We start from the raw sequence: 25,187 nt of genomic DNA, 5'->3' as shown, positions 1-25,187 counted from the left end.
TGACTATGGAGTTATTTTGCTTATCGTAAAAGATGTTAAACCGAGTTCTTGTTTGTGTTATTACTTCTCCAATGTACAGTTCAAATATCTGCTTATTATAGAACTAGCAGGTAGACCCAACATTGCCCGGTATTGAATGATGATAAACGAATGTTTCACACTCCCATATTATTTTTTATATGTAATGGTTTAAATTAAAGTTTAAAATGCTTCAATTGTATTCTAAACAGAAACATTCATTTTGAATGCACCTCTGTCATAACAGAACCTACAGTTGATTTTTCGGCTTGCGCGATAGTAAAACTTCAAGTGTACTTGTAATGTTAGGCTGTGTAAGGTGTTAACTTAGGTTAAAATAGCCTGTTCCTTCTTTCATCAGATTATTTTGATTATCAATATTTATCAAAGACATTCCAATACAAAACCTAAGTACACTGTCAGGCACATGAAGTACCTTTGTGTGAAATTTCATAAAAATTGGCTCAGCCGGTTTTTAGTTCGTAGGAAACGAACTCATACACAAAGTTCCTTTTAATAATAGAGATTAATGATATTTTTGGGAATATGTTGGGTTGTTTAGACTGGACTTGTTTGCAGATATTGTTTCTCCCATTTTAAGATTGGCCCTACCCTTTCTTCTTAACAACTTACCAATGGGAACTTGTACAAAATTGCTCAGTTACTGAGTCCATTAGAAGAAATCACCAAAACAGCAAGTAACAGAAATTGAACCATATTAAATGATATTACCAACAATTTTAGCTCTGAGGTTATTTCTGTCAAAAGCTGTCTAATCTAATTCTGATATTTCTGCCTTTAATGTAATCCTTACCACTGTTGAACAATTCAATGAATCAAGCAAACAATTTTCATCCTATCTAAATGATAAAAACTAGTGTGTCTACTTTTTATTTGATCCAAGATTCAAATTTAAAAAAAAAAACAATATACCATGGAAAACACTATTAAGAATTGGATTCTACATTTACTACTTTCTACTGATTATAATGAAGCAGAATCAGGATACACTTCTTCGACCTCTGCTAGAGGTCAAGAAGATCAAAGTGAAAGTAAAACAGTATTCCTTTCAAGCCTGTCTGATGAATTAGCTTCAAATAAGCTTACAGTAACATATCCAAACTTAGAGCAGATAGAGGCCAAGTTAAACCTGGAGACTGCCAAGTACAACAGAAATACAAGAATCACAATCTAAACTCAAAAGGAGTAAATCCCTTATGCTTAAATACACAAAAGAACTTGATCATTATATAGTTTTACTACTACTACTACTACTACTACTACTACTACCCACAAGAGATAATTCATTTCAGTGGTGGAAAAAAACACAGGAGACCTTACCACCACTGAGTAAACTTGCTTCAAAATATTTAAGTGTACATCCTTCATTTGTGGAGAATGAGAGGCTCTTTAGTACAGGTGGTAATGTGTATGAATCTATAAAGAACAAGCTGCATTATGAGAATAGAGAAAGTCTAATGTTTTTACATTACAAGTATTATATATATTTATATATATTTATTTGCTCTATCTTGCATATCGAGCAATTCTTGTTTAGATGGGATAACTTATAGAATATTACTGCCAGTAATATTTTGTAAACTTTACAATCTCACGTTTCCATAATAACTGATTGTTAAATAAAAACTATTCTGAAGAGTATATATATATATATATATATATATATATATATATATATATATATATATTATGTATAATTGAATATAAAACTATATATTTATTTTTGAACAGTATTAAAAATGAACCAAAAGGACTTACCCATTATAAAAAAAATAGGGGGGGGGGCAATATTTTGGATATATAATGAATGGGGGTATGGCCCCTCAAAGTTGGGAGATTCTATTTATAAACGATGCTGCTAGGAACTGACGAATAAAATTAATTCATGTTCTGCTACCAACCAATCAGAAACCAGAATTGCTTCATAAAAATTAAACCTTTTCTTTAGCAACCTTGCATGTGTTTTCTTCGTGTCAACACGAGAAGAATCTTTTGCTCTGTGGCTACAAAATTATAAAGTCAAGAACCTGCACAAAACAACTGTCTACTGAGAACCAGTCACCTCCAAGACTTGTATAGAACAACTAACCGTCGGAAACTGTTCTGAAACTAAACATGGCTTCCAACTCAAGACAACTTTAAATTCTAAGAAGACTAGGAGAGTAGATGAGGCAGGCAGCATGAAAAGAAGAGGAAATAGCACAAGCAGATGCAGAGCAGAGATAACAACAGCAGTATGCTCCAGTGGAAGCAGAACTTCAGCTCATAGTAATTCACTTAAGAAATGGAATTTGTATTTTGTAATTTCTTTTTTATTATCTAGTTGTTTAATTATATTCATTTAAGAATTGGAAATTATAGTCTGTATTTTGTAATTTCATTTAATATAAAGCAAAAAAGCCATAATAGCAGCCAGACAACAAGTGTTACATTAAATTGGCAATTACTGTGTTAATGTGTGAAAACTATCTGATTAGTGGCTTGGCATTGGTGAAATGATTTAAATTTCATAGGAAAGAGAAAAGTAATTAATGGTCTGATTACCAATTAATCGGCAAAATGACTGATAAGGCCAATTACTAATTAGCTACAGATTAATTGGTGCACCTCCAATGGAAAGTAAAAGTCTGAAAATAAATTTTACCAAGACCGAAGTGATGATCAGTGGGTACAGTGTTGAAAAACCCCTTAAAAAGCAAAAACAAGAAACATGTTTTTTTTACTTAGTTTGATTGATAGTGTCACACACACACACAGAATGCAACTAATACAACAACAGAAAGTGTCATAGTCTGTGTTTTCTTTTGTGTCTTATTTTATTTATACTTGTGGACACATGCGTATCCCCTTGATAGACGCCAATGTGAGAGACAACGACACAGCCAGAAGAAAAGTGGAGAAAGAAAGCAGACCACACTAACGATGTTGGGATCGGCAGTTATCGAGTGAGGGTAGCACATGATTTTGTCACAAAAGTAGTAACCGAACGTGAAGGAACCAGGAAAAATAACTATTAATGACTTAAGAGAAACCCTTATCCCTGAGTGGCTTCCAGGCCTTGATAAGTGGTGATCACTGTGTAAAAAAAAAAAAAATTGCACATTTATAAATTTATTTAGATTTTGTTTATATTTTCATCAAAATAACACAAAAATAATGTTATTACAGATAGAAATTGAAAGGAATTTTGCTATTATTTTTACCCAATTTATGTACACTAAATTCTAGGCTGGTTTGTGATACCTATTAATACCTGTAGAACTATTTAAAATGACTTGTGTATTCATTCTTTGAGGCCTGTGGCGCAGTAGATAGAAGCATTAAGTCTCTACAGTTCCAAATAAGACTTGTCTGAAGATAGAAGTTTCAATACTACCCAACCAGGCTTGAGGATTAGTTTGCTAAAACATGACAAGACAATTATGGAAGGCAGTAATTACTGAGGATATAGTTACAAGACTCAGCATTCTTATCTCATCATGGTTAATCATCTGAAGAAGGTCAGAGGAGGAGTTGAGCGAAATGTAGTGAAACAACAACTATGAAGACCAGGACAACAGTTTGCAAAAAGAATGAATACGCAAATCATGAAGTCTCATCTAAAAAGATCCCCCACCACTAGGTGTATCAGAATTTTTGTAGGAATTTTTGACACCCCTAACACGAAACTGCAAAGAAAATATAAAAAACTCGTAATTTCTCTTAAAAGTGGGTTGTTTATTTTCTTTATGGATTATACTTCCAAAATAAACTATTAAAGTTATTTTAAAAGTAATAGAAATATTTTTTTATTTTTTAAAAAACAGTAATGAATTTTATGAACTCAATATTTTTCAATTTTCAAACTTTAAAAAAAATCAGATCAAAATTTTCTATTGATTCTATTTTTACGATATTTTCAGGGTCAATGTGAAATTTTATGCTCTTTTCAATAAACCGAATATAATATTTTAGACAAAGGTTTTTTTTTTTTAAATTCACGGCCTCCCCATTTTCAAGTGTCTATTAAAAAGTAAATAATTTACTCACCAAAGTTTTATATATCACAAATTGAAGAGAAAAGGTCAATAAATAATATATTCAAATTTAAAACAAAAAAAATTAGTGTTTTTAGAAATTTACCTGTAAAGTTCGAAGTTTAAAACCTTTTTAAAAAAATTAAAAAAAAAAAAAAAGTTTTTTTTTTTGTTTTGTTTTTTAAATGAAACCTTGGTCCTTGCTCCTTTAATTGAAAAAAAAATTAGGGCTTGAATAACATTTTTCGAGGAGTTATAAGCTTGGAAAGACGGGGTGGAATTATTCACTATTTTTCACGAAATTTCTGACACACCTACCGCACCACCACCACAAAAAAAGAAAGAAATACTATTTTAAATCAGTCTTACCTAGTGTTGTGTGTTGTGTTTAGGTCAGGGAAGATTAATAGGCTATCAACTTCACAGGTGTCGTCACTTTTAAATTTCTCACTGACAAAAGACTGAAACACAACTTTCGTTTCTTGGTCAACCGTTTCCGTTAAGGCATTTGTAGAATCACCGCTTGCCATTTTCCTTGAATGAAAAAACAAGAAAATGTTTTTAAATATCTTAAAAATAAAATGTCACATTAAAAGAAAAACAATATTATTAAAATGCATCCATCCAATAGGATTCATGTGTCAAAAAAAATTAAATTCAATAACTTTAAATGACAATTTTACTTAATTTTTAAAAACTTCTATCAAGTTGAAAAAGCTATGAAATTTAGAAAGCAGCAAAGGGAGATAATTCGGTTTTTGTCCAGAATTCCCCCTCTTGCCTTTTTTCTGTTGTTCTCGGCCTTCGGGCTGGGCTCAAAGTGTAGTATCTGTTCTGCAGATGCTGCACTTAAGATAATTTGTACCAGTCAATGGAGGGGAAACCCTCTATACTGGGACAATTATTATTTTTGGTAACCAGAATGCCCCCTTTTTTCTACTTTTAGGGGAGCTGGTTTTTACCCCACATTAAAAACGGCCTTGTGCCTAATTTGCTTTGGTGGGGAAGCAAATAAATACAATAAATAACCAAAATTAAGAAAAATCTGATATGTTCCTGTGATGAAACGAAAATATATTCCAAAAAATCATGTAAATTGATCAAATTTTATTTTTAAATAATAAAATCAAATTTTATGAACAACAAAAGAGCACTTGTCTTGTCTGTCATTTTGAAAACAGCCTAAAGTCAAAAGAAAACGTGAGGGGGAGATAACTCAATAATTCAAACTTGCGAGATTTATGTTGTAATGTCTACAAATTTTCATGAATCACTTAATTTTCTTTATAAAAATAAAACTAGTTTATCAATTTACTAGATTTTCGGAATATATTTTCATTCCATTACAGGTACGTACACCATACAGATTTTTCTTTATTTTATTTTGTTTTTTAATATAGGAGTAATTCTGGACAAGAATTGAAAATTCCTTTTTTTCATAATTGTCTCCTGTGACCTTACAACTTTATTTTTTTTTTCTTCTTTGTAACAGTAACAAGATGTACACAAAGTCTGATCATAGGTGTGAGAAAAAAGAAAAAGAAAATCAGTTGGGATTTATTCGTTTTCAACTACAAGATGTGACACAAGGTTAAACAGTAAGGAAATTCAGCTTCCTCAAAACAGCACGCAAGTCAGATGCAGAAATATTTGAGAACTAACATATCAACTTTCCTCAGTAAGGTGCATATTTTAAGGAGAGAGCTGAACAATACTTCATTTGGAAAAAAAAAACAAAAAAACAAAATGTCTTCAACATTATGTATCTAATTAACATATTAAAATGGAGGCAAGGAAATGAAATAGAAATTCACCGGAACCATTTGTTCTACTCAGCGTTGTCTGGGATCAAAATTTGTAAAATTACAGTATTACAGGGTGAAACAATAAAAGTGTCGCCTAAAGGAAACACTACAGTTTTATTTTAGAACTTTTATCGAAAAAAATCAATTAAGGTAACTTGATTATGTGTTGGAACTGACATCAATTCAATGTAGCCGCCTTCAGCTTCAATCACTGCCTTGATATGGTTCTTGAACTAGGAGTATGCCTTTTCTACAAGCGATCAGGCTGACTTTGACATTGTGGGAGGTCACATTGGTGATGTTTTCGACATATGACCAACCAAAGTAGTCCAGCGGGTTCAGATCGGGGAAGGAGGGGAGCCAATGAATGAAGTTTACAAAGTCATAGCACTTCTCCTGAAGCTAAGCCTGGGTCTCATTTAGGGTTGGATCAAATACAATTGTATTTGTATTTCAATTGTATTTAAATACAATTTTAATGTAATTGTATTTGTATTTGTATTTTTAGATTTAGGAATAAATGTATTTGTATTTGTATTTGTATTTTTAGACTTAGGAGTAAAAGTATTTGTATTTGTATTTCTGGTAACCTAAACGAAAGTATTTGCATTTCAATTGTTAAAAGTCAGTATTTGATCCAACCCTGTTCACATACATGTTGCGTACATGTACCAGTCTACCAGCCCTGTCCACTTCCAGTCACACACGCTGCTGCTAGTTGAGTGATGATAAGTCTGTGAGTCAAGTAGCTTCAATTCAGGGTTGCCAGCTTGGCTTTTTTTAAGGCCAAATTTCGCGAATTTGGCTTTTTTTTGAAGCAGTTTGGCTTTCAAATTTTTTTTTGTTTTTTTTCAAATTTATGCTTCAAATTTGGCCGTTTTCGGATAATTTTATATAAATATTTATTAAATATGGATTATTAAAGAAAAAGTTATAATAAAGTAATTTAAACAGTTGTTTGGATGTCTAAACTTGTAGATTTAAAAAAAAAACTTTTGACCTCCCACTCCCATTCATGGATTTACACCCTCTTGCACTAAGCGAATCTCACACCTAAATGTTTAATCCGGTTTCACAGTTACTTACTAAATGTCTATATGGACCCTTTCAAAGACTTCACAGTTGAGTATGAAACCATTTTGGGGACATTTTTTAGTGCTGGCGCCTTGTCCCTGCCAATTAGGTCACTGAGTATATTTCCTCTGAAATAATTAATTCTTGTATTTTTCGTTTGAAATTCTTTAAAAGTAGTGTTTTGAAATTAATTGAATTAATTTATTTTCAATTTATAGAAATTTGAAAACTTATAACTATAGCTATTTAAAGTTGTATTTAAAATGAATATTTTTAAGTATTCATATACCTTTTCCTGAGTAGTCCCAAAAGTTTAATTAAAAGTCAATAATTATAGATTTTCTAACTATCTTGGATTAATAGACTGACATAATTCTTTTAAGAATATGATTGACAAATAGAAACTTATTTACAAATTGTACCAATAAATATGATATGGAAAAAATGGCACTAGTAAAAATGGTAAGTAGATGTGGAGTCTAAGATAATAACCAACTACTTTTCAATTATGCTGTCATCTTAGAAATCTGTCGATTATACTCGCATGTTTACTCATTGTAAGTGTTTTCTTCAGATTTCATGTGTAATACTAAATAGATTGTAACTCCAAAGCAAGGCTGGTAATTTTTATACCCCAGAGCGAGCCAAACTTGGCCCGGAAACTTTCAGAGCTCTAATGATGATAAAATGCAATGAGGACATGATATAGAGTGTAATGTAGATGTCAAATTTGGAAGGAAATATTTCTTCTTTTTTCTTCTTTTCTTCGCATATTTTCAGATTGTTTAAATCAGTTATTGTATTTTTATTTGTATTTTGAGATTGAGGAATAAAAGTATTTGTATTTGTATTTTTAGCGTTATTATTTGTATTTGTATTTGTATTTTTAGAGTTAGGAATAAAAGTATTTGTATTTCAATTGTTAAAAGTCAGTATTTGATCCAACCCTGGTCTCATTGGACTTGTGGGCCGGCACCAAGTCCTGCTGCCACACCCAGGGCCTGTCAGCAGCCACCTGATTGCACCAGGGGATCACCACACTCTTCAGCACATCCAGGTACACTTTGGTGTTGACTTTCAAGCCGATTTCAAAGATGTGAGGTGGTATGATGTGGCCCTCACTTGAAACCACACCTAAGACCATAACTGTGGCCGGAAACTTTGTTTTCATCATCCTGTGCACATCCCTGTTATTCATGGCGATCCAGCAATGCATTTTGAGGGTGCTGGCAATGGTCCTGTTGTGATAACTTGGATCTGTAAAGAGCAGGAGTTGTACAGCGGCACATCTCTGATCTCGCTCGTTGAACATTGTGTCACTTTTAGACATGATAGAAGGCTCCTATCGCTCTTGGGATTTGTACACAAATGGCCAACTAGTTTATTAGTGAAGGGATGGTAACAGAATCTTTTGTTCTACTCAGTGTTGTCCACGACAAAAAATAAATTATCATTATCAACATAATTTCTCTTCATACTTTGATTTAAATTATATTTTTGGTATTTATTCTTGTCAGAGAGCAATAAAATTGTCATCAACATTACTGTATTTATATTTAATGAGTGATTGGAGAAGAGTAACACAATATTTTTGATGTACGTGGAGTTATCCAGAAGCAATAAACATAAATTACGATATTACATTTAATCTCTTTGGACTATTTTCATTATCAACATAATTTCTAGTCATATTATTGTGAAATCGGCGGAGGGGGGAAAGAATAACCCAATATTAAGAATATCATTTCGTTTTTTTCTACATCGAATTGCCCAGGAGTAACAAACACATATTACAACATTGCATTTAAAAAGGGATAGATATAGTAAATGAATTACATTATTTTTGTCAACACATTAAAACAAGAGAGAAGAAGGGGTTAGGTAGAAGTGAAAGAGAAGGTTGGGGAGAAGGTCAGAAAAATTGAGGAGAAAGAAAGAAAGAAAAGATAAAGCTAGAGAGAGAGAGAGAAATTTTAATATAAAAGATATTACACACACTACCTTCTAATTATTTATTTTGTTTTTAATGGCCCCAGGGCAACACCGGGTAATTCTGCTAGTTCATTATAAAGAAAAGTCATATTTCCATGTGTGTTTGTATAGTTAAAACTCAGAAATTACCAAAAGTATACTTACAATCCTTACATCATTGAATTTTGTAATTGTCGTATTGAGATCAAATTAGTACAGATGACAAGAAAAAGATTTCTTCCATTCTGACTGGTAATTGTTCCAAAAGAAACACTGATACTAAATTAACCAATTAGTCATGCGTGGCTGCATCTAAATGGTATTTAGATAAACATGAACGCTATTTTAACCTAAAGCATGAAATACTCAAAGCTGAGGCATGACAGACCTACAGGCCAAGCTGTGGATGACAGATATATATAATTATTTCTACAGCTAGACAACGCCATAGCTCACAAGAGCCATGACAGCCAATAAACCGGAAGTCCAAGACTCGAGTTTTGCCCTCATTTGGGCTCATCAGTTAGACACATCCGAACTTGGGATTCAAAACCCAAGCCCCTTGTATGCAAGGCAAGCACTCTGCCAACTGAGCAAACATGACAGACAAGAAAGTCTATTAACACAGATCAAGCAAATATATATATATTAGTAGAACCCTGGCATATGGTGGCCCTAGGATACGTTTTTTTCAGGTTACGATGTGAAATACAATGTTTTTCCGGACCCTGTGTACGGTATTTTCCCCGCCTTACAGTGTTATTTATAATGTTATGTGTATTATATACTGTACTATATTTTGTTACTAATTTTTAATGCCGTATCCTGGGGTTTATTGTGTGTGTGTGTGTGTGTGTGTGTGTGTGTGTGTGTGTGCAATACTAAAATTCACATACTCTTGCTTGGTTGCACATTGAATGTTTTAGATGATGAAAGAAAAGAATGAGATGAGAAATTGAGATGGGAGTAGGAAAACAAAGAATGATATAAATAAAAGACATTTTGAAAAGACTTCTGAAAAATGGTGTATCACAATTTTATCTAGCAGACTTTGCCCATTGATTCTATTAAATTTGTATAAAATATTTGCACTAAACCTGTCTAACCATTTACGTTTCTTTTCCTTTCTCCCTGTAATTAACAATGTATCATGGTTGACTCAGCAGTTACTCATAAATGTGACCACTCCCAAGCGAAAACAAAATATCCCATAATGTCTGACTCTTTTTCTTATCTCAATCATACAACGTTAAGACTAAGAATATTTAGCACAAAGATGTTATAGACAATATCAACTTAAGAACAAAGATGAACACTCACAAGACAAAATCTTCCTCACTGCATAACTCAGAATAATTATCACCATTATTATAGCATTAAGCTTCTTTATCAGTAAAATAAATCAGGCATTTGATTGGCTACTGAAATGACAAGGATTTCCAATCAAATGAGAGTACATAATCCAAGAAAGAAATAAGGTTAATGCAAAAATGTCTTTTTGACATGAAGTTGAACATCAAAAACGACATTATTTTTGCACCAACCTAATATTTCTAACTAGTAGTTTCACGCAACACGGTGCAAGAAATACTGTATGTTCTAATTGTGAAAGATTTGTTTAAAAACATGTTCATTTATTTTCCTGTTAGAACTGTAGATATATAGCATGTCCCCACTAAGGGTGATACCATCTTCAGTAATTACCAGTCACATTTTGGGGTTTTGCTTTGGGCAATGTATTTTGAGGATGAGTCGGTTTAAAGAAATATTTTCATTGAAAATTTTTTTATTTATAATTGAATGTGAGAAAGACGAGAAACATGTTACGCGATAAAATTTTTATTTATAGTCAAATGTGAGAAAGACGAGAAACATGTTATGCGATAAAATTTTTATTTATAATCAAATGTGAGAAAGATGAGAAACATGTTACGCGATAAAATTTTTATTTATAATCAAATGTGAGAAAGATGAAAGACATGTTACGCGATAAAATTTTTTATTTATAATCAAATGTGAGAAAGACGAGAAACATGTTATGCGATAAAATTTTTATTTATAATCAAATGTGAGAAAGATGAAAGACGTTACGCGATAAAATTTTTTATTTATAATCAAATGTGAGAAAGATGAAAGACATGTTACGCGATAAAATTTTTTATTTATAATCAAATGTGAGAAAGATGAAAGACATGTTACGCGATAAAATTTTTTATTTATAATCAAATGTGAGAAAGATGAAAGACATGTTACACGATAAAATTTTTTATTTATAATCAAATGTGAGAAAGACGAGAAACATGTTATGCGATAAAATTTTTATTTATAATCAAATGTGAGAAAGATGAAAGACATGTTACGCGATAAAATTTTTTATTTATAATCAAATGTGAGAAAGATGAAAGACATGTTACGCGATAAAATTTTTTATTTATAATCAAATGTGAGAAAGACGAGAAACATGTTATGCGATAAAATTTTTATTTATAATCAAATGTGAGAAAGATGAAAGACATGTTACGCGATAAAATTTTTTATTTATAATCAAATGTGAGAAAGACGAGAAACATGTTATGCGATAAAATTTTTATTTATAATCAAATGTGAGAAAGATGAAAGACATGTTACGCGATAAAACAATAAATAAACAGTTCAGAGGCATACATTCACAATAGAAGGAATAAAATGTTCATGAATATAAAAATAAACAATGAACACTGTGTGTGTGTGTGTTCGTTCATGTTGTGCTGGATTCTTTATCTTCTCATCGATTGGAGCCAACAGGCCTGTCAGGCTCTGCTGTCCCCCAAGAGAGAAGAGTTGTTAGTCCGGGGTCTGGAAAGGAAGGATAGAGATGTCTTGGTTTAACCTTTTCATCTATTTAGTCACATGCTCAGCTCGCTTGAGAAGTGGCATCTAATTGGACAAAACTGGAAGGCAAGTTTTATCCCTGTGCCAATCAGCCTTGAGCTTCTAAACAAAAGATATTTAAACTAGTAAGCTGCAAAGTGTCTCTGCTGCTACAGAGGCAGAGGGTGGGGGAAATCAGGATTACTTTATTATGTAGATTAATGTTTGGCGTTATTAATTTTTAATTTTATTGTTCTAGTATCCAATACTTTTGTCGATATTAACAGTAATTAAAATGATTTAATAAAAAAAGATGAATTACCCAAACCTTTTTTCAAATAATTGTTCATGAATTTTCATTGTGTATTTAGTGGGGGGAAAAAAAAAATTGTAGTTTTGTGTAAAAAATGCTGCAAGTTCTGATTATGAAAGATTTGTTTAGGAAATGTTTAATTTCATAGACATAGAGAAAAAAAAAAAAAAAATCCAGATTACTTTATTATATAGAAGACTAGCCTGGGTGCCCGGCGGTGCATGTTGAGCAAAAAAAAAAAAAAAAAAAAAAAAGTGGTAGTAGGCAGGCAGACTCAAACCCGTACTGCGAAGGAGGAAAAGATTGTAGGAAAAAAAACGTAACGTCTTTGCCGTTGCATCCATCGCCAAACCGGAAAAAGTTTAAATTAAGGCTAGTCAATCAAAAAGAAAGGATGACTTTTGAAAAAAAAAAAAAAAAAAAAAAAAAAAAAAATTGGTGAAAAAAAGCGACCCCTCCTTGTAGAAAACTGCCCAGTTGAGGATGAAGGAATTAATGTTTTTAGCCAATTTTTTCGATATTTGTCGTCCGAAGGATCGAGCTTTAGAACGATACTGACCTCGTGAAAATCCGTCGCCTCTGTCAATATTTTTAGGCAAACATACATACATTTAAACAGACAGGTGAGATTTATATTATAGATAATATTTTTCAGTATTTATTTCAACAGTGCTAAATACAAGAGTAAAGCTTAATAGTAGTATAAAAATATACTTATGGGGAGTAAACTACCGAGAAACGTTAGTGTAACAATGGCCAGAGGTAAATTTTTATACTACACATATATACAAATCAATAAGCCCAATCCCTAAGAACAATAGTCTAGTAAATAAAAACCAACAATGGCTGCAAAGATCGAAAGCACTTGAGATGGACTAAGAAACTTTTCTCAGATCTATATTCTACCAATCAAAAATAAAAACATAAAAGATAGCTCCCAATAAAAAAATTGTCTAATCAGACATGCTTCAATGATTTGCTGCTAATACAGGGTGTCCCAAAAGAAGCTGATGGTTTTTAAAAAAATTCATAACTTTCTTAATTTTTTATGTTTTTCTTTTATTTTTTCAGATCATCTAGAGTAACTCTTCCAAGGTCATCATGAGTCGTTACACTACCGAGGAGCGGATATTTATCGTAGAGTCGTATTTTCAGTGAAATGAGTCAATATCAGAAACTCAAAGAGAATTTCGATAACCCTTCAACATAAGAAATTCCCTTACACCCAATGCAATAAAAGCTATGGTGGCTTGATTTCATGAGCAAGGGTTTGTATATGACCTCTCTAAATCTTGTAGACCCCGTACAGCAAGAAGTGATGAGAATCGTCAGAGATTAGCAGAGAGTGGGGCCGAGTATCCATCCCACATCAGTAAAAAGGAGATAAAGACAAATTGGGGTCTCTCGATCATCTCTTCACAGAATGCTTCATGTAGAGGGCAAATTTCCATATAAAATTCAATTAGTGCAAGAGCTTCAGCCAAACGATCCGGAAAAAAGGCTAGAATACGCCATGCAATTCTAAGATTTGGTCAATGGGGATCCAAACTTTCTCAAAAACCTCATTATGTCCAATGAGGCTTATTTTTATCTGAATGGGTTCATGAATAAGCAAAATTGCAGGATTTGAGGATCAGAAAATCCCCACGCAAAAGCACAACGGCAATTACACCCTCAAAAATGTACAATATGGTGTGGAGTAATGACGGATGGAGTAATCGGAATTGGTGGACATTTGAGTAACATCATTCTTCATAACTAAAATTAGACCTTGTGAAAAACACCCTAGATTAAGTTGTGTAAATAAAATTAGAATAAGTAGATTATGATATCTTATTATATCTCAAAAAATCACGGAGTGGCTCATTTACCTACATATGAAAATTGGTAAACATAACTTAAATATTGAGGAAGTTAATCAAATTTAAAATCCGTCAGCTTCTTTTGGGACACCATGTATATAAAATATATAAATTTGTAGCTTAGCGGAACATGGTATGTAATGTGAAAAATTTGTTAATTCTCCTATGGAACTATAGGCATAGGGGTGGGGTTGGAGGGGTGAAATCATTAGTTTATTATATAGAAAACAAGCAGGCCGTTTGGTGTTTCCTCGTCATAAAATATGTTTGAATATGATACTTTCATTCATGCAGATTCTGCATTTATTATTATAGAACCAATTCTCTATTGATTATTATATTGTACCCAATATATAAAAATTTCAAAAGTTAAAACCGATGGATATCAAAACATTAAAAATATCGCAGTTTCGTGTATACATGTATATTTGTGCATGCGTAAAGGAGTATTTTAAGTCAACTTATGCCTGCTAAGTTCTGATTTTTATTCCTTAGCAACTATTTTTACCGACTACAAACCAAATCGAATTTGTTCCACAAGTTTGAATTCCCTATATATCAAGTTTCAAATCTGTAGACTAAAAATTGACAAGAGTAGTTTGGTAGAGACCATTTCACACACACGCACACAAGATCATTTTTATACAGAGAAAGATAAAAAATATCAACAAGGATTTATCTGTGAAAATCAGATTTGTTAAAAGTATTACTGCATAAGAGCTGTGGTGTTCAGAGTAGGCCCGTCAGTGGGACTCTTATTGAAAACTTTGAAATATTTAGGAAATTTTTTTTAAATAGAAATGCGTGAAAATAATGTGGTGTTTTTTTAGAAAATGATTAAAAGAATGAGGTTTTGAAGAACCAGTTTTACTAATAAGCAAAGCTAATGAGCAAAAAAAAGTATAAAACATGTTCAGGTTATTTTAAAAAGTTTTTTTTATTTTGGCTCGCATAGCTCTAAAAAGTCAGCAATATGGCTCCCCATTCAAAAACTTTGGAGACCCCCTTCATTAGAGGCTCCCTCTGTTCATCAGCCGGTTCATTTGTCATGTTTATATTTTAAATAGCATTTTGTCTTAAAGAGATCAAATTTATCTCCTTTCTTGAAAAGGGATCCCCCAAAGGCAAATGAAACTCGTCAAAAGTATGTTTTTGATGAAAATGTTGCAATATTTTGGGCATAATTGTATTGAGTAATCACAAATATTCGGATGATCATATTTACAGCCAGAGGTGATAAAAATGAATCAATCAAGTACCAGAATCGATGTTTAAAATTGTCTGAATCTTTTTTAATTTTTTTATCATACCTTTTTGTCTTGACACAAGAGGAGAACCACTAGCTGATCCTGACTGGATTAATACTACTATTCTTTACATAGAATTCTGGACAATTTAAAGTTTCTCTGACTAGATTGATACTAATTTTTGCTTAGGATAACTACATTTAATATTTGTAATTGGATCATTTTCTTTTCTCTATGAAAGGGTTAATTCTTTTGCCATGTCTTTCTGGATTATTGTTGTATAATAAGAATGGCTTTCCAGTCAATTTCAATTTTATTCAATTTAAAAAACAAAACAAAAAATAGACATAAGATTTAATAGATGATAAAAATTAGGATCATTTTGAAGATCCCTAAAAAGGACCTAAACTCCAGAAAACTAAAACCTTCATCAATCCATGAATTTACATTTGTTATCTCTAGTTAAATATAATTTTTTATCATCGCAGTAGATTGATTCAAAGTAATTTGTAGCCAAGCTTCTTTCAATTTTAAGGTGTCCATGTGAAAGCATGATAATACCCACATCTGTGATATTTTAACTTCCAATTTTTTAGATTCAAACAATATTGATTGCAAAAATTAATTATGAAAATTTCCATCATTATAATATCCACCTTTACAGAAGTTTAGATTCACAAAATCCAACATTTTTTTTTCTAAAAAAAAAAACTTCACTTATGTATTATTTGGCGGGTTCGGAGTGCCATTCTCATCTTGGGTGTCATTCTCACAGAGTTTTGGTTGATGTAACCTATGACCTTCTTTGGGTGTATCTTGTTGAACTAGAGAAACTTTCAATCAAACTCTGAAATCTACAAAATGTCAAACATAACTTTTACACGTAATTCATTAGCATGTTTTCATTCAATCAGCCATGACCAAGTAAAAGTCTTGATTCATGATTATATTCTTAATATCATCCATTATTGAACCTTCAACCCCCAGAAGAGTGTTACTTAGATCTGAATTTTTATCCCTTCTAGACAGTCATGGCTAACAGAACAAGAGCATGCTACCTCTGTAGATTAAATAAAGGATACCATCTAAAATTCTATATAGATTCCCAAGTTTGACAAAAAATTTGAGAGTTCGACAAGACACATCTTAAGATCATAGTTTATTTCAGCTGAAACATTTTGAGGACAAAGTATGGAATTAGGACTCTGGAAGCTGAGAGACTCAAAGGAGACACTTTTCAGTTGCTTGCTAATGCACATGTCATTTGTCTACAAAGATTTAAAGAAAACTGAGGAGTAGGTCCTTGCTAGTGAAGCCAGAAAGGGCTTCTGTTGCCAGGTTCCAATCTATCGACTGGTGTTAATCATGACACCCTGCACTGATGATTCCCGAAAAGAATGAAACATTAGGCATTTAATAATTATTATAGTAAAAAATAATGTCAGCCCCTTTAAGAGACTCGTTTCTTATCGTTGAGCATTTTCAGTTGAAATAAAGCCAGTCAATTTAGCTCTTATCCGCAGATCATCATATAATTAGATCACTTTGACAGATGTTAAAAAACATTTAAAAAATAAACGTTTAAATTTCAACAGTATTTCTTGCGGTGAATGGTGGCCGAATAGATATGTCCTTGCTAATGAAGCCAGAGATGGCTTGTTCGAATCTATCGACCGGTGTTAATTGTGACACTCTACACTGATGATTCTTGAAAGGATGAAACACTAGCGCATGTAGGTATTTAATAATTATTATAGTGTGTGTGTGTGTGTGTGTATATATATATATATATATATATATATCTATATCCTCCACTTTTCGTTTAAATCTTTCCTTAATATTTAAAATCAATGAACAAAACAAACAACTCAGGTTGTGTATGTTTGTTTACGAATGACAAATTGCCAGTGAACTGATATCAATTGAAAAGTGTCCCCTTTAAGTCTCTTGGCTTCGGGGGGAGGGGGGTCCTTATTTTATACTTCACCCTCTTGTGAAAATAACACTTAAGATGAGAACAGTCAGCTGAATAATCCAATTCAACAATTCAGTTCAGTTTCTATCATGGAAAAAATATTTTGAGAGAGGAGAGCAGGGGGGGGGGGGCATTATACTTATTAAATGTTTCAAATCTTGAGTATTCAATGTTGTAAACTATATAAAACACAGTGACCCCTACCCCTCCTTTCCAAAGTATTACTAAGAACACTAATGTTTTCCTTTCCTAACAATTGAATTACTTCAATTTCAAATGGACAACAAGTTATACCAGCCATTTTTTAATCTATTGATAACAGATCAAAATGGTTGACTTGTTTGTACCCCTTTGAAATTCAGTAGAAATTTTTGAACAGAAGTTTAAAAAGGCAAATATAATTTATTTGTGCTTATAAAGTAATCAAAGAACCATTTTTTTAAGTTAAAAAAAAAAAAATTATTCCAATCATCTTGTTATTAGATGTGTAATGATTATTTCTTGATATACAAGATGGTTTCCAATGAAAGTGAGCAATTTCCACAGGTTCAATCAGTACAACATTCTGCCAGTAAATATCCTTATGAGTTCAGATGTTAAGTTAAGAGTTATGTTCCTTGACTTTCATCTTCCACTCCCATTCATAGTAAGACTCCTATATCAAACGACATTGAATGATGCATTGAGGTGGTTTAATTACTCATAAAAGATTATTCATGAAATTACATTTGTTTAGAATTGACTAACAATGGTATACGAGGGAGGGGGGCATAGACAACAGGATAAAAAAGTAAAAAATGTGTGCAATATTATTAATTTAAAATTTCTATTTTTACATACATATATATAAGAGACACGAAGAGAGAGGGAGGGAACAAAAGAGACACGGAGAGAGAGGGAGGGAACAAAAGAGACACGGAGAGAGAGGGAGGGAACAAAAGAGACACGGAGAGAGAGGGAGGGAACAAAAGAGACACGGAGAGAGAGGGAGGGAACAAAAGAGACACGGAGAGAGAGGGAGGGAACAAAAGAGACACGGAGAGAGAGGGAGGGAACAAAAGAGACACGGAGAGAGAGGGAGGGAACAAAAGAGACACGGAGAGAGAGGGAGGGAACAAAAGAGACACGGAGAGAGAGGGAGGGAACAAAAGAGACACGGAGAGAGAGGGAGGGAACAAAAGAGACACGGAGAGAGAGGGAGGGAACAAAAGAGACACGGAGAGAGAGGGAGGGAACAAAAGAGACACGGAGAGAGAGGGAGGGAACAAAAGAGACACGGAGAGAGAGGGAGGGATCAAAAGAGACACGGAGAGAGAGGGAGGGATCAAAAGAGACACGGAGAGAGAGGGAGGGAACAAAAGAGACACGGAGAGAGAGGGAGGGAACAAAAGAGACACGGAGAGAGAGGGAGGGAACAAAAGAGACACGGAGAGAGAGGGAGGGAACAAAAGAGACACGGAGAGAGAGGGAGGGAACAAAAGAGACACGGAGAGAGAGGGAGGGAACAAAAGAGACACGGAGAGAGAGGGAGGGAACAAAAGAGACACGGAGAGAGAGGGAGGGAACAAAAGAGACACGGAGAGAGAGGGAGGGAACAAAAGAGACACGGAGAGAGAGGGAGGGAACAAAAGAGACACGGAGAGAGAGGGAGGGAACAAAAGAGACACGGAGAGAGAGGGAGGGAACAAAAGAGACACGGAGAGAGAGGGAGGGAACAAAAGAGACACGGAGAGAGAGGGAGGGAACAAAAGAGACACGGAGAGAGAGGGAGGGAACAAAAGAGACACGGAGAGAGAGGGAGGGAACAAAAGAGACACGGAGAGAGAGGGAGGGAACAAAAGAGACACGGAGAGAGAGGGAGGGAACAAAAGAGACACGGAGAGAGAGGGAGGGAACAAAAGAGACACGGAGAGAGAGGGAGGGAACAAAAGAGACACGGAGAGAGAGGGAGGGAACAAAAGAGACACGGAGAGAGAGGGAGGGAACAAAAGAGACACGGAGAGAGTGGGAGGGAACAAAAGAGACACGGAGAGAGAGGGAGGGAACAAAAGAGACACGGAGAGAGAGGGAGGGAACAAAAGAGACACGGAGAGAGAGTGAGAAACCAAAGAGACACACAGACAGAGGGGGAAACAAAAGAGACACACAGACAGAGGGGGAAACCAAAGAGACACACAGACAGAGGGAGAAACAAAAGAGACACACAGACAGAGGGGGAAACCAAAGAGACACACAGACAGAGGGAGAAACCAAAGAGACACACAGACAGAGGGGGAAACCAAAGAGACACACAGAGAGAGGGGGAAACCAAAGAGACACACAGAGAGAGGGGGAAACCAAAGAGACACACAGAGAGAGGGGGAAACCAAAGAGACACACAGAGAGAGGGAGAAACCAAAGAGACACACAGAGAGAGGGGGGAAACCAAAGAGAGGCAAAACGTGGTAACTTACACTTGTAGACATTTCAATCATCTTTTGTCAATAAAAAAATTCAAATGCAACAGAAAAGAACGTTGGTTGCACCTTTTGTCATTTCAGGCTGCCAACCAGTACACATTTGTTTTTCTATGACTCATCATAGCTGATAAGGAAATATAGGTACTTTGATATGACGGGTGGGGGGATAATAAAAATCAGTCTTTCCCAAGCAAATCAATCATAGGTCAGAATTTTTTTTTTTTTTTTTTATATCATCGATAATTTGAATTGGACTACAATTCTCATCTTGGTACAATGGATAAAAGGCATTAAGTAACAATCAGTTCTCACTATAAGTTGAAAGTTCAATCATCACTACAGACAATACTAAAAATAAAATAGAATTTACTTAACATTTGTACCTGGTTATGACTGATGGAATAAGAACGATATACCCTTGTGAATCTGTAGTGAAATCAAAAAAGATTACTGTTAACATTAAAAAGCAAGTGGCTATAATTGCTACACTCTTTCATTCTGTTTTGTTAAATTCGCTTTCTTACTTACTCCTCAAAGCTACTAAGTTTTAGCATCAACATGTGAGCTTACAGTATTTTCAACCAATGAAAATCATTCCAAACCTCAGAAAGTAACACATACATCGCTGTAGTAAGCTGACACAAAGTTAAAAACTCTCATAGAACAAACAGCCGAAATCTTAGAGACACAGAATTCTAAGGAGGGCTCCTGAACGTCTGTTCAGCACCCACTTCTGGCTTTTGGTCGGAGAAGGAGGTTGGTTGGTTGTTTTTGTTTTACGGCATATCAACCCTTTTCGGATTATTTAATGCCGAATCCAAAGATTTTGAAGAAAAAATTTCAACAGAATATATTTGTTGTTTTCACATCGGTTTCTATTTAACCCATAGTTGGGACCCTAACAGGTACTACCACTCCGGGTCAGAGTGGACCTGGGAGCAATGGTAATTAAAGGGTGGCTCCACACTCCCCAAAGCCCACAAGCTGGGGCCTCACCACTGGATATAGCTTAAGGTCATATCCAGGACCCGAAGAAGGAGGTAGAAAAAACTTAATGACTCACATACAAGCTTCTCCCTCTCGTGTTCAGACGTTTACATGCTAACGAATCAGGTGAACAGAAACGAATTACTTGCACAGCAATGTTGGCAGCTAGTTTGGCTGCCCCATACCCAGCATTACAGTCTTCAAAGGAAGAAAATTAGAAAAAAAAACAAAAAAAAAAAACAAATACAAACAATAGCAATTAAAGGGATGGTTAGAATCCTAAAAAGATCTCTCGGTTGGAGTGACTAAACCTAATGGGAGAATGTTTGTCATCCGGTAGAATGCTCTATCCCCAGAAAAAACAAAGTGATAAGAAAATTAAAACAAGAACAAGGTAAACATCATACACACATACATTTACTGAACTTTTTTTTAATTTTTTTTTTTTTACTCAAACACGTATTTGTAATGTGAACATTTTTATTAATTGAAAATGATTTCTATCCTTATTTCTTGTATAGAAATGCTTTGTTATAAAATTTCGTTTTTCTTCATTTCTCTTTTACAAAACTCTGTTCATTTTTTTAGGTAACCCTTTAGATTTCCATTTTTATATGCATACATGTTCCATATGCTCTTTCGCTTAAACATAATCCTGATATCTCGATTCATATTAAATGCTGGAGTGTTTCTTGACCAACCTAAAGGTTATGGTCATCCAAGATGGCCTCTACCAAGGTCAGGGGCCATGCCACAGATTAAGTAAAAAGTCAATTTGCAGTTTATTTTCAACTCAACATTCACCTTAAAAAAAAAAAAATAAATAAATAAATTTAAAAAAAAAATGATGAATTAAATATTTAAAACTGTTGCTGACAAATAGTTTTCCTGATATTAAGACATTGTGTTGTTTTTTTTTTTAAACTGATATATTGTCACCATATTTTTCGTAAACTTCAGATGAAAAAATAATGTGCATGCGTGTAAACAAAACTTTCCTTCAACGTAAGTAAAACAAGATGGCGACAAATGAAAACCAGTAAGTAACACATTGGGAAAACGATGTCTTAATATCAGGTAAATTATTTGTCAGTGACAGTTTTAAATGTGATATTTGTTTTCAGTAAACCTGAAAAGCTTTAAACTTTATTTTAAAGGTGAGTGTTAAATTGAAAACAAACTGCAAATTGAACCGTCATTTAATCTGTAGCAAGGTCTCTGGCCTTGGTAGAGGCCATCTTCGATGATGATAGCCTCTTTAGGTAGGCCAAGAACCATACCAACATCTATAATATAAATCTCACCTGTCTGTTTAAATGTATGTATGTTTGTATATCTGCCTAAAACTGTTGACAGAGGCGACGGATTTTCACAAGATCAGTATCGTTATTGAAGCTTGACTTTTCGGATAACAAATATCAAAAAATTTGGCTAAAAACATTAATTCCTCCCCTCTCAACTGGTCACTTTTCTACAGGGAGGAGGGGGTCGCTGTTTTTGCCAATATTTTCAAAAGTCATCCCTTCTATTTGATAGACTAGCCTTAAGTTAAACCTTCGCGACTTCCAGTTTGGCGATAGATACAATGGCAAAGACGTCGCTTTTTTTTTTTCTTGTCCTTTTCCACCTTAACGGTATGGGTTCGAGCCTGCCTGCCTACTACCACTTTTTTTTTTTTTTTTTTTTGCTGAACACACACCTCTAAACACCTGGGCAACACCGGGTATCCAGGCTAGTTTAACATAAATCGAGTTATGTTTTAGCAAAAAAAGCAAATGCAGAATTTCTATGGAATATGCACGCATATAAAAATGAGAATCAAGAGGGTTACCGAAAACCTGTAAAAGTCGTCATTTTAAAAGGTGATTGTTAATTTGGACATAAACTGCAAATTGACCAAATAAAGCGTGTACTTCAAAATTATGTACCAATTCCAGAGTTTTTTTACTCAGCATGAATCACCTTAAGAAGGACAAAGGTTACATCGGCTGAAACATTGGAAAGATAGCAACCAAGATGAGTATAATAGTTTGAACAATACAAATTAATTATAATGCTGGATTTTTTTATCTTCATACTTTTTGTAATTTCCTAGTTTTGCAGCATAAAAACAAAGTTGTCTCTATTCCAAGCATATATTTATGAATCACGTTTATCTTTGGGTTTGCTTGAAGCAATACAAATGAACCAAGATACTTGATTTGGGCCTATAATTTTAATTCTAGTGTGAAATTTCTAAGGAATTGACATTTTCAAGGCTTCAAAATCACATTCTAAATTCCCACAAGCACGCATAAACATCATGTCAGACATCCTCCACTATAAAAAAGACAAATGTGTATTTGTATATTTATTATAAATACATATCCGTCTTGTCGCATAAAAGTTAGCAAGTAAAACAACTGACAGACAAAACCATTTCAAATATTAAAGAGAAAGCGAATCAGCCGCCCCTCCATTTAAAATCAATTTGGAAAGAAATATTTCACTCTATATCCATAATGAGACATTTTTTTTTGAATTGTTCTTACTGATTTAGATGGTATTATTATATGAATATTATTACAAATAATGGCAAAGCACAATTTCTTTTACCTTTCGCCATTTTTAATAAAAGGGGTGTACATTGGTAACGTGAAGACACAGCAGCCTAGAAAGAAAAATGGCTGTTAAGTTTGAGTTTTATGTCCAAATTGAAACAAATCCCTACTCAACATATAAATTATAAAAAATAATTCTTTGCAACTTTGCTTCATAAAAAAAAAAAAAAAAAAAAAGAAAAAAGCGTTTCTTTGTATTGAACGTCAAAATTGATCTTTTTGACATTTCCATCTCCAACCATTTACAAATAATGATTCAATGCACATGGTAAATTAGATTCCACATCTCTAAGAATTGGTTACTAAGCAACGCTTAGCAATCCATTGAATCATTTTGAAATTGTCAGACGACTTCATGACAAGTTGGAATATTGTTATTCTTTTAATCTGCATGAAATCGTTGTCATAATTACAAAACTTGTTAGGCACATTCTAAGAACTCAGCGGCCATTTTCTTTCTAGGCCACTGTGTCTACACATTTGAAAACTTTCTAAGATGATTATGAGATAGTGGTATTGAAATCAATACTGATGCGGACCAACGAACCGAGAGTGCAAAGTTAAAATCCAATCATTTCCAAACCTACACTTTCACTGTTGCGTGTTAACAACTTCCATAAAAGCCAAGTACGTCCAAGAATGGAGTACTGCTGCCACATCTGGGCAGGAGCTGCTAAAAACAGCCTATCCTGCCTTGACAGAGTACAAAATAGACTTCGTAGTTTGGTGGGGGATGCCCTTTTCTCTTCCCTGCAGCCTTTCTCCCACTGAAGTAACGTTGCGAGGCTGTCTTTGTTTTATCGCTATTTCCATGGCAGGTGCTCGTCTGAGCTCCAATCCCTCGTCTCCCCCCCTCGCCAATCTTTCACAAGAAACACTCGTCTGGCTGAAACTACTCTCAATAATCTTTCCCACTCTTTATCTGTGCCTAAATCCAAACAGATTCCATGAGCAAAGCTTTCTTAGAACTGCACGCCAGTGGAACTCTCTGCCGCTTGCCTGTTTCCCACCCGTCTACAACTTGGACGTCTTCAAATCCAACATAAACAAACTCCTGACAAACCGCCCCCTTAAGTAAGACACTATCAAAATATTAATGATTACTACAATACTATCTCATTGATTACTGTACACGCAATAACCCTTATCCCTGAGTGGCCTTCGGGCCTTGATAAGTGGTGACCTCCATGTAAAAAAAAAAAAAAAAAAGTTCCTCTTGTAAGTACATGTAGCTCGCATATTAAACTACAGGAAGCTTCTGTTTGGTAAGCTCCAGCATGGCAAGCACTTCTATGGCTTGGTTGGTTGGTTGGTTGGTTGTTTTATGGCATATCAACCCTTTTCAGGTTATTTAATGCTGAATCCAGTGATTTTGAAGAAAAATATTTTAATAGAATATATTTGGGTCTTTTTTTCAAGTCGGTTTCTATTTAACCCATTGTTGGGTCCCTAACAGGTACTATCACTCCAGGTCAGAGTGGACCTGGAAGCAATGGCAATTAAAGGGTGGCTCCACACTCCCCAAAACCCACAAGCTGGGGCCTCACTATCGGATATAGCTTAAGGTCATATCCAGGACTAGCACTTCTATAGCAGCCAGAGAAAACGGTTTAAAGATACTCTAAAGGCATCACTGAAAGCCTTCAATGTTGATTCGTCATTATGGGAGCAGACAGTTTCAAATAGGACCAAGTGGCGGGCTGCTGTTCATAACGGTGCCCTGAAAACATAAAAGTGACAGGAAAGCTGCTGTAGAGCAACACAGAACTTTCCAAGCACGGATTAGGCTTATTAGCAATCTCCGCACTCACTACCTCTCCAACTCCCTTCTGGATAATCGGATGGTTCTCGTACTGGGAAAACTGATGTCAACAGAATCAAGCTGCTTAAAAGTTGTGATTCAATGTTAATACATACAAATTTATAATGATATGAGGTCTATGTTGACGCCAGGGTTGTGGAGTTGCAAGGGATAAGGTCAGACTCTTA

The 25,187-nt window shown here is 34.2% G+C and overlaps 1 protein-coding gene across 1 annotated transcript in view; it reads right to left on the bottom strand.

Moving 5' to 3' along the window:
- LOC145248133 (bcl-2 homologous antagonist/killer-like) overlaps positions 1 to 25,187 on the bottom strand; it is a 54,607-nt gene that overhangs the window by 13,338 nt on the left and 16,082 nt on the right. Inside the window, exon 2 of the mRNA XM_080109949.1 lies at positions 4,425 to 4,589. Within this exon, the coding sequence (XP_079966075.1) occupies positions 4,425 to 4,585 (161 nt within the window). The 5' untranslated portion in view covers positions 4,586 to 4,589. The remainder of the gene's footprint in view (positions 1 to 4,424; positions 4,590 to 25,187) is intronic.

This window comes from Euprymna scolopes, chromosome 26, assembly GCF_053919585.1.
Source record: "Euprymna scolopes isolate OS-2025 chromosome 26, ASM5391958v1, whole genome shotgun sequence".
NCBI classification, from domain to species: Eukaryota; Metazoa; Mollusca; class Cephalopoda; order Sepiida; family Sepiolidae; genus Euprymna; species Euprymna scolopes.
Note: the sequence above shows the minus strand (reverse complement) of the source record. Positions and strands in the feature narration are given on the sequence as shown.